This window comes from Gavialis gangeticus, unplaced genomic scaffold (assembly GCF_001723915.1).
Source record: "Gavialis gangeticus isolate Ggan-Ray unplaced genomic scaffold, GavGan_comp1, whole genome shotgun sequence".
Lineage (NCBI taxonomy): Eukaryota > Metazoa > Chordata > Crocodylia > Gavialidae > Gavialis > Gavialis gangeticus.
The window spans coordinates 10,969,271-10,980,000 of record NW_017729000.1 but is presented as its reverse complement, the minus strand read 5'-3'; the positions used below and the strand labels follow the sequence as shown (position 1 = coordinate 10,980,000).

The 10,730-nt window shown below is 45.0% G+C and overlaps 1 protein-coding gene across 1 annotated transcript in view; it reads right to left on the bottom strand.

The window, feature by feature from the left end:
- CXCL14 (C-X-C motif chemokine ligand 14) overlaps positions 1 to 10,246 on the bottom strand; it is a 17,953-nt gene extending 7,707 nt beyond the window's left edge. Inside the window, exons 1-3 of the mRNA XM_019506256.1 lie at positions 9,895 to 10,246; positions 8,867 to 8,972; positions 1,535 to 1,642 (exon numbers count right to left, since the gene is read on the bottom strand). Coding sequence (XP_019361801.1) covers positions 1,535 to 1,642; positions 8,867 to 8,972; positions 9,895 to 9,958 — 278 coding nt within the window. The 5' untranslated portion in view covers positions 9,959 to 10,246. The remainder of the gene's footprint in view (positions 1 to 1,534; positions 1,643 to 8,866; positions 8,973 to 9,894) is intronic.
- Between the last annotated feature and the right edge of the window lie 484 nt (positions 10,247 to 10,730).

Below are 10,730 nucleotides of genomic sequence, written 5' to 3'. Positions count from 1 at the left end.
TGGAAACAGCAAATTAGATAAGGCAGGATGTGTTACTGCTTGATGTCCCATTGCACACATATAATAATGTTTTTGTAGAAAATTTAGGGTCGTTTGGGATATGGAGCGCCCTACATAGGTAGAGTGTGGTTCTCTCTCTTGCCTCCACGTCACCAGGATCTGTACAAGGAATTACATGGTGAGAAGAGAGGGAAACTAATCCTGAGGTCAGGGCTTGGTGCAATTCCAAGCGTGGCTGTTCATGGGTCAGCGTACTACTGTTGCTCCAGACCCCAGTGTCGGGGGTTCGGCGTGCATCTCATTGCTCTTCCCCACGTGTTCCTATTAAGATCCCATGCAATCAACCTCTGCTATCATGCCACAGTTGAAGGGAGATGCCCACGTCCCCCACATGGTGGTGCTTTCGGGTTATGTGGTCCTCGAGCAACAACTGAATTCAGTCCAACAGTGCTTGAGCTGAGGGGTACGGAGGTTGGAAAGTGTGGTAGGGGGGACCTTGATCCTTCCCCTCTCAGGATTATTCCTTGCTCTGTATAGAGCATCCCCTTCCTCTTATACTCCTTTCCAGCCAAAAGAAACTGGGGAGGGGGAAGAGGGACATTCTCTGGAGTTCAGAGATGGATTGACTCCACTCCTCTGCTGCTAATCTGCTCTAAGGATTCATTGGCCCTACTTACCTAGGGGAAGGTTATTCAAGGCACAGAGGGCAAGGACACAACTTGCAGCCTTTGGAAGTCAGAGGGATTCAGGCAGCTGGACATTTCCCTTTAATTAATCATGCAGACAACATTGTTCAAGGGACAGTGATAATCTGGGTTTATTTTCTGTTGAAACGTGATGACTCGGCTTGTGAAAAATCCAGCTGGGAGTGCAGAAAGGGAGCATGTCCTACAGCCAAGGCGTGGACTGTTATACTGTGAACCAAAGGCTGTTGAAAATGTGCTTACTGCTTAAGAACGAGGACCAGGAAACCTCAATCTTATTCCTAGCTCTGCCTGGGACTTGGGGTATGACTTTGGGCAAGTATAGCCTTCACTGGCCTGATCTGCTTTCCCTGTGAAAGGTGGTGTTCATATGTAAAGAGCCTTGGGGACATTACACAAAAAAGCCCTTGACTGTGAAGAACCAATACTGACATTCAGAAGAGCCTAATTCTAAACTAAGGGAAAAGCTGCATCCAGAACATCTATTTATAGATGAAATTTTGTTATCCAGTGACTCTGGTGTGTTGAATTCATTGTTCACAGGAGAAGTAATAATCTCAATCTTCTATTAATAGTCTAATCTGGTACCTTATTTTTCACCTGCAAGTTGTGATGCTTTAAGAAATGCCCCCAATCAGCAAATAATATACTCTCTGTAACAAGTCAGTTCAGCTGAGTCAGTCTGATTAGCATTTGAGCTGTGTTTCTGGAAAGAAGGTTGCAGGTACTAATCCACCTTACTTTTCTCTGCTTCCATGGATCAAACCTGACATCACTTCCTTTCCTGCAGGAAACCAAAGGATCTCCTGCTGAGTGTGATTAATACCTACCTGCCTTTGTCCCTCCACATTTTGAACCATTTAAGTAATCTTTTTGTGCTCTGGAGTTTGGGATGCAGGCAGTACTGTCCGCTTCTGGACCGTGAAATCGTTGTTACACTGAAATGGAAAGATCACAAATAACTTGCATTTGTTGTCATTTAAATTTGCATAAGAAACAAGTAGACCTGTCTTGCTTGGTCTGTAGGTAGATTGCATGGATGCTAATTAATGGCTAGAAAATGATACTTACAGGTTTGCTTTTAGGAATTGGCTTGTAGGTAAAGGCTTGTATTAGAACAATGGTTTAGGGGAATGGCAAGGGTTAATTGATTTCTAAAAGCCTGTTTGTCTCACAGGTTCACAGCCTTTAAGGCAGACAGGGTGTTTGAGGCCAATGAACATATACATTCTGGGAAACTGAAAGCATCCAAACTTTATTTTCATAATAGAGATAAGCCTGGCTCCAGGCCTATGGTGTCTACATTGCAAAAACTCTTGAGATACCCAGTTTGAAATAAAATGACCAAATTAAGGCGTGTGCAGGTTTATGAAACTAGGATTTTGGCTGACAAAACAGAACATGGACAGCATGATGGTCCCAAGGATACCAATCAGCGATACCTGGAAATGAGTCATCAGAGGAGAAAGAATTCAAAAGGAGGAGTTTTCACAACAGCAAGCTGGCATTGGCCCCGGACCTCCAAGTTTGCTGACATCAGACATTCAAGCAAAGAACCTCAAGGTGGCATTTATGTACCAGCCGGACACACTACTTGCCTTGTGCATAGGCTGGGCACTGGGGAATTTGGGTAATGTATGTTGTAATCTTGCTTTGCCTGCATTGCTTTTTTTTCCTATTACTGCGTATCAATAAAATTCGCCTAGTATCAACTGGAGGAGTTGTGGTCTGTCTCAAAGTGCTCACCTGGAGCAAGGTATTGGGGCTGGGTTGTGAATCCAGTGCCAGGATTAAATGAAAGTTTTCAATAGGCACTGGAAGGATAACAATGATTTATAGTCTATGGGGTGTGTTTCAATTCACAGCAGTAACAGTTGGCCAGACCCTCAGCTGCTGAAAATCAGTGTAGCCCTATGACCATCAGGGGAACCAGCCAAATTCATACCAACTGAGCCTTTGCATGTTAGCTTGAATCAGTGGTTTTACTTCACTATTTACCAAACCATTACAGTGGGGTTTAACTGATTTAGACAACCTGGGAAATTAGGGCTCAGCACTCTTGACTGTTAGTCAAATGACCATTCCTTGCCCATGCAAACAGTCCCACTGAAGACAACACTTGCATGGATTAGATCTGGATCACTGATATTGTCCACCAACATATTTATGTAATAGTATCTTGGGGCTTTTCAAGCTTCTGGATACCCCAAAAAGGTAAGCTATGTATGTGCAAGACAAGCTGTCACCTGGGGCTACCTCCAGCCTTATCAGCTCAACCTTGCTAATGGTAGGACCAGAGAGATAACATACAAGGACTGATGTCACCTCCTCCTGGAACTAGACAGGCAGGGAAGCCAGGGCTTTCTGCCCTGTCTGATTTCCTCCTACTCTGTCCTTTGTCTGAATGTTAAGCATTTAACTTTCAGCAACCCATCACAAAGCTGCTGAGATCAACATTCGACTGACCAACTCCTGAGGCAGGTACAACCTGGTCAAAACCAGGAGAAGCTCCTTCTAGAAATGTTTGAAAATTCATTGCATAGCATATCCATAGCATAGCATAACATAGCAGAGACTTGAGAGAGAGTACTGTGATACCCAAAAGCTTGTTTCCGTCTATCCCAACTATGCAGCTGGTCCACTAAAATATCTCTCTCACAAGGATTCATGTCTCTTTAAAATTCAAAGTTTTAATTTCTAGGAGTTTGAAAGGGACTGATTTCCCATTCTTCAAGCTATATTATGTTTCCCGTTTCTTATAGTGATTTCCTATTTTCCAGAAATAAGACTTGTAGCGGGAACATGCTGCTTGCAAGTAAACTAAAGCAGTTTGAATTGATTAAAAAAAATATGAAATTCCAGTGAAAATATGACAGTAAATCAGAACATCCTGAGAATACTGACTGTTTTTCTCTTGCACAATTTTTTCTCCCCAAACTGGACCCTTCTGGACTGGGGCATGGGGAACCTTTCATGCAAGAAATGTTTGACTTATTTAATAAATCAGTACTGGGGGAAATATGACTTGTTGCCTATAGCTATTGGGATGATTTTGGGTTGGAGTTGCCCCCTGAGCCAAGGGGGTAAATATATTGTTCCTTAACCTGTAATGGGATGTGGCTACATTTTGTGGAGTTTCTCTTATACCAAGCAGGTATAAAATAATGCAAAAGCATTAGACACTGTCTTTCAGGAAATGTCTTTCCCCACAACTCAGATTCCTTGTATTGAGGATATGGGACAGTTTCCTACTAACTTAGGCAAGGACAGATTTAAGCCCTTGCTTGAGGGCCTGTAGAGGATGTCAAGATCGGGAGCACAGTATTTCATCCAGCAGCTGCCATCTTGGCCATGTATGTACTAACATGGCTCATGATACTTTTCTGAAGTACCATACATATTCATACCAAATCATTGGCTAAACAACAAGAAGATGAACAATGCCTCTGAATACCAACAGAGTCAAATTGTGCTTCAAAAATGACTAAGGACAATTCTATTGAACTTTATTACCAAACTGCATTAACATCCATAGCAAGATTATCTGGCCACCTAGATTAACGGAAGGATTTTTAGGACTAAGATACACTGCCTTATAACAGATGTGGACTCTGTCACTTGGAGTTACACTGCCTTAACTTTGTGCTGGACAACAAATAATCTTGAAGGCTAATCTTTATTTTTACGAATCAATCCTTGTGCAAGACATTTGGGTAATGCCATAAGATAAAAATATACTTGGATGCACTAGTTTGTTTTTGGAGTGTTACCCATTTTGTGGCAGATGTGCTTAGATGCTTCTCTTTACACCTCTGATAACTGTAAGCTGGAGGTAGACACAAACACAGGTTTCATCAAGGAGCAGAACTGCTGCTATCCTGCAGCTTTACCTCTTCTTGGTGCGTGCGAGTCCTGGCACAGCAAGGTGGATCATTGCTGTTGTGTAGGCAACAGCTTTACCAGTGTAGTCAAATAGGAGTTGCCTCTATGACTAAGCCTGTGCGTACAGAGCTAGCTACATGCCTCTCAGTTGGAGGTCTCTACGTATGTACGGGAGCATTCACTTCAAGACAGTTTTGCAATGAGTCTGATGCCCATGTACCACCCTGAAGGTGGAGAGGTACTGGACAAACAGGGTAGACAACACAGGATTCTGGGGTTGGGCAGGGACTAGTCGACTGCCCTAACGTATGCTTGACTGACTATGGCTCCAAGACTTGGTAGTCAAGAACAGCCGGGGTACATGCCCCCCCTACCTAAGCACAACGAACAGGGAAATGTTGTGCTGACTCTACTGCTCTTACCTTAAGGGAAATCCTAGGTGGCTGCAGCTCCTAGCTGCTTTGCCCACCTCAGACCTGGGACCATGAGAAGAAGGTCCAAGCCATCCTCTAGCCTTTAGTCTAGATGAACTAGATAGCACAGCTTTGAATCAGACTCAGCATGTACAGATTGGAAACACAATCACTGCACATAATCCCAAATGGCTCTCAGATAAATTGACCTGTCATTTTTCCTATATGGAGTCCTAAGGCTTTGTAAACCCAGGGCCAAAGCCCTATATTTGGAAAGGCTACATAGGCTTTGCATCATAACACCTTGTTATTAGGCATGCCTATACAGCAAAATGGAGGCGTGGCTGGAGTCTATGCTACTGATAGCAGTAAAGATGGGGCAGCACAGGCTTTAGCATGAGCTAGCAACCAGTATATGGATTCTGGAGAGTTTGCAGCTTGGTTGCTAACAAATGCTGAAGCCTGCACTGCTGTCTGTACCTCTACTAACTAGATGAAGCCACTACGGGTAGACTGGCATGTGTCTCAACCACACCTTCATTTTGCTGTGTAGACATACCCTTTGGTACCTAGGAACAGGATCCAGTATGCTGAGTGCAGAGCTGCCCAGTAGGTAACGCCAGGAGAGGGGAGGTCAGAGAGCCAAAGCTTATTAGGAATGGAAGCATCTCCCTTCTCTTAGGATTCGCAGCCATAGACCATCACTTGGAGTTAGGCCCCAGGTCAGCCCTTTCCTGCAGGTCAGCCCTTTCCTGCACAAAACAGAGGATGAACAAATGGGCCTTGTCCCCTCTTATGCTCTATAGCCTAGGAAGCTGTCTTATGGGGTGCCAATGTGTGCACTGGTAAAGGTGTCTTAGTTTAGGCTGCTATGTGTTCACATGGCCACCCCTTTGTGTCTGATGTCACCGAGCTCCTCAAGCATCAGTGACCTGGACAGATTCACAAGCAAGACGTTCCTCTGCCTGCCTCAATTACAGGGGAGCCTTCTCAGCACACACCTACTGGATCAAGCCTCATGCTGGACAAGACACTGCACCTCCTTATTCCCTTGGGGCACCATCCACATAGGAGGTCCAGGTTCAAATCCCTCCTCTGCCTTGTTTGGAAGAGAGATTTGAATATAAGTCTCCCATCTCCATGGCTAGAGGCCTACTCCTCAGGCACCAGCGTCTTTTGAAGTAGATTTTTCTCCTGCTAAATGCTGTGTGATGTTGCAGAAAATTATATGCTTATCAGCTCATGGTCTGGGACACGAGAGCATCCTCAGCACTAACCTATTGAGTCATTCGGCCTCTGCCTTAATGGCTATGTATTTGATGGAAAGTGGATCTACTTCAGAAGGAGAGACTGGAAGAGACTCATTCTTGCTTACTCTCTCCATCTAGCCCAATGAATTATTTTTCACCCACTGCAATAGTAGGGCACACCACCTAGCTTTCTGCTGGTGGTTAGGACAGCGTTCTGGAAGGTGGGAGATGTGGGTTTGGGTCCCCTCGAGCCTAAGAGGGAACTAAATGAGTTTCACGCTTCTGGGTTCAGTCCTTTAATCGCTGAAGTACTTCCTTAGTGGGGAAGAGGGAAGCAGTTTCTCTTCCGGACCTGTTTGAAAAGGAAGGGGCCACCCCCACTGCCGCCCCACCAAAGCCATCTCCAGCAATCTGACTTTTCAGCCCCTGGTTGGGAAATGCCAGCATCCATCACTGTGCGTCTTGCTGCGGCCTTCCACTCCTCTCTACTCCGACTTTCAGACCGCACGGAGGTAGAGAGCAAATGGACTACTTACAACATGTAGGCCTTCTCTTCCCACACTGGTATAAATGGGAAGGCACCTCACCAAAGCCTGAGAGCCTCCCTCAGCCAAGTGTGTCACAGCACATGGATGCAAACTCGGAGTAACTCCCAGGATTTGAATGGGGTTATTCCAAATGTGTCTGATTTCCGGATGATCAGTGCCCACTTGAAAGTTTGCCCCTTCTTGCAATACGTTTTAGCGAAAGCACGGAGTAACTTGAACGTTTCCCTAACAATCTTACCGGAGGGGAAAAGTTGCATGAATGAGACCTATGTTATACTTATCATTTTCTTCTCTCCCCTTGCCTGCTACCTCTGGCTTGTGCTTCCAGGGCTTTGGAGCAGACATTCCTTGCAGCCTTATCCTAGAAAAGCTTGGTTTTGTTTTCCTGACACCCTGCAGCTTCCACTGGCAGCCCCGCTTCAGGGAAAGCACATTGCTGCTTGCTTTCCTAGCTGGCAATCAAAACTCGTAGGCTCAGACTGAAGTTCTCCGGCAGCTTTGAATGCTGCTGCACACATCTTTTTGTTAGCCCCAGGGTGACTGACATAAAATAGAAATAAATGTTTGCAACAGCTGAGTGAGAAATAAGGGCTTATTCCTGGGTGGAGGACACGTTGATTATAGAGATTATTCCAGAGGTTTCTCCCCCTCTGAGGAGTCCGTGCTGTTTATTTAATCCCTCCCAGAGTTCAAACCGTGGCTTATTTAAAAGGTTTGCATGACACATTTATTTCTAATGACTAATTGGGAACCTGAAAGTTGACTTTGCCACTTGCCGCATGCCACCCTTTTGCAGTTTAAACACTGAAGAAAGAACAGCTCCAGCAAGGATCAGCTAAATATAAACGCATTAGTCTGGGCAGCAGAGACCAGTTTCTGTCTGAAGATAGAGGTGTGCAATTTACACTGGATTAAATATTACACTGACATAAATCTGGAGTAACTCCAATGAAATCAAGAGCCTGGATCCTTTCCTCATGCATCCAGCTGGCAGTTTGGATGCTGATTTCAAGGCAGGCAAGATTGGACCCAATGAACCTACTCCGAATCTACATAACTGCATGCAATTTGGTCTCCAGTTTGCATTGGTGCAACTGAGAGAAGGATTTGCTCCATCGTGGTGAAGAGTCAGGTCCCTACCAGATCATGATCTACTGAAGCAGCTTTCTAAGGAAGTGGATTTGGTCACATTTGCTGATAAAGAACAAATGCCAGACAGCAGACACCTGGCCTTTGTGGTGGAGATGTGTAAATGTTGCCTCCCTTCTCTGTCTGTGGAGGTCAGGGATAGAATAGGTCTTTCTGACTTCCCAGGTCTTGTGCAGTCACATATCCTGATTTGTGTTGTGCAGCATCTATTCAAAGCTTCTGCAATATGTGAGACCAGCTGTGTAAAACCTGAGAAACGCCAATCTTTTGAAACTGAAATACGTGCTATTGACCCGATCCCGAGAGAGATGGAGCGCCCACAGCCCTCTGCACTTTTCCATTCATAGTTTTAGTTGACATTTCATTGCAGCACTGGTCAATGCATTGCAATCAAGCTAGAAGCTAGTTGTCTTTTATTACAAAATCCGGCCTTCGGTTCCTACCCAGGCTACCCCACTGAAGACAAAGGGATTGCCTGCATGTAACTGAGACCAAAATCAGAGCCAATGGATTTGGATGACTATTCACTGCTGAACCATTGTGTACCTAATTCTGTTCTCATTTGTCACTCCCTAGGTAAATCCAGAGTAACCTGAGTATAGTCTTCTGGATTTACATAAATGCATCTGAGAGTAGAATTTATCCCTGTCTCTTGTTAAACTAATAATTACCCTCCCAGGCAATACCGTTCTTTAGAAATGTATTGGAACAAGCAGATTCTTCTATATTGAAAAATTATAGACGGGGCTTTGTTCAAGCAGCTACATAGTTTATTGCGCCAAACATGTTGGAAATCGGTGTACCAGGAAATCATAAAAATAAAACCTAGCAAAGAAGGAGGTTAAAATACAAGTGAACGAGACGGATGTGGTTCAAGTGGTATAATGAAAGACGGTAGAAAAGAACAGACAAAAACTTACATGATGACTTTTTCCTCACAAAACGGATACTTTGGTTTGATTTCCACCTTCTGCACATCAGAGAATCTTATCTTAGGCCCCTTCCTTGAGCATTTGCACTTTGATCCTACAAGAGAAAGTATTTACTCGTGTGTGTACAAAGCTCACTGCTGCCCACAGGCAGCTAAACTTTTCTGCTCTTGTTAGCTAGTGCAACCTGGGATTCAAGGGTTTAAAAACCTATAGAAAAAAATTAAGCTTCAAAGAGCTGCGGAGGTTAAGAGGGTCACTTTGTCCTTCAGAAAAGTTTAATAACTCCCCAAGAAATATACAGGAAAGTATTGCAGATGTCGCGCTAAGGTAAAGAGACTGCAGCATAGCTAATGCCGGCTTTTAAAAATGCACCTGCTACGATTAAACTACATGCAAAAGGAAAAAAGTCACCATCTGGTTTAGGGCTGAATGCACATCTTCGTCGCTGTCTCGCTCAACTTTTGGGAAACTTAGAAGCAGAAGTCGGGAGAAAGGCACTTGCACTTGAATTCACTCGCGCAAATCCAGAAAGGCTCATTCGGAGCCTGCCAAAATTCATACCCATCTTTTTCAGGCAAAACTAGAAAACCCATTTACCTGGTTTCTGCCCTCAGCTAAGCCCACACTACCACATTGAGCTAAATTCTCCTCGTTTTTACCAGTGAAAATCTGGGATAGCTGCATCTGAAAGCTGTTACTCCTGATAGGCTCCTGAATCACAGAGCAGAAAGTGGTCCTCTGGGTTATTCATAGATGCTAGGGTCGGAAGGGACCTCAACAGATCATCGAGTCGGATGAAACATTCAGTTCAACGCCAGGCAGAACTTTGCCCCGTTAAACCCCCCCACCAATATTGCACCCCTTACAGATTCAGCATATCAAATCCTTGTCCTGACTGACTGAGGGGTGCAACACCCCTCATCAGAAGTATTTCAGGGAGTGAGCCAAAAGTACCGAGAAGGAAATTCGTTTGCAATAATTGTAAATGGGGGAGAGACATTAATAAGCAAACTTACCTTCTGTGCTAGCTAAGTACATTGCCAGGAACAGCAGAAGCAAAGCTGCTGTCAGGAGCTTCATGGCAGGACCGCAGGTACCTAGAGAGCTGCCAGAGAGATCTCACGCGTGTGCTGTCTTGCGTCTGGGCTTTGATCGGGTTCACTGATGCTGGGGCTGGATGCTGCCAGGGGAGGAACTTCAGAGATTCCTCTCTGTCGCGGCTGCTGCCGCCTGCTCAGGCACAGCTCCTGTCTGAGCTCTGCTGCCTTCCTTCTCTTGTCCTCTTTTAAAACAGCTCCTGCTGCCCTTGCTATGAACTCATTAATATGCAGAGCGACTCAACGACTCACTGCAATTTCTCAGCACAAAGGAGGGAGGGAGGGGACAGAGGCTCACAGAGACGGAGCCTGCCTAAGAGAACTGATGGATTTATTCTGGAGAGTAGGAAAGGGGAGAGAAAATCCGATATTACATTTGAGCGGGGAGGGGGGAAGGTGAGCGAACCAGGTTATCTGCACATTTGCCACCCAGGCGAGGCTCTTTTTCCTTCGGCAGGTGGCATGAGCACCCTTGGGAGGCATTCCCTGGCACTGCATGGGCAGTGCTATGCTACTGGGGATGGCCTGAGTTACATTTTTCATGGTTTATAAGACACAAACAAGTGGTAGAGATGGGAGCTGTGCTCAGAAACTCCCACTGCCCATGAGGAATAAGAGGCTTTGGGGAAGTTTGGGGCAGATGCGTAAGTATTTCTTCCTTGAAGTAGTGACTCCTTTGTACCAGGTTGCCAAATTTTAAGTGAAACTCAATGCTTTAAATGAATAAAATAATCACTGAAGGGGTACAGGGTTTA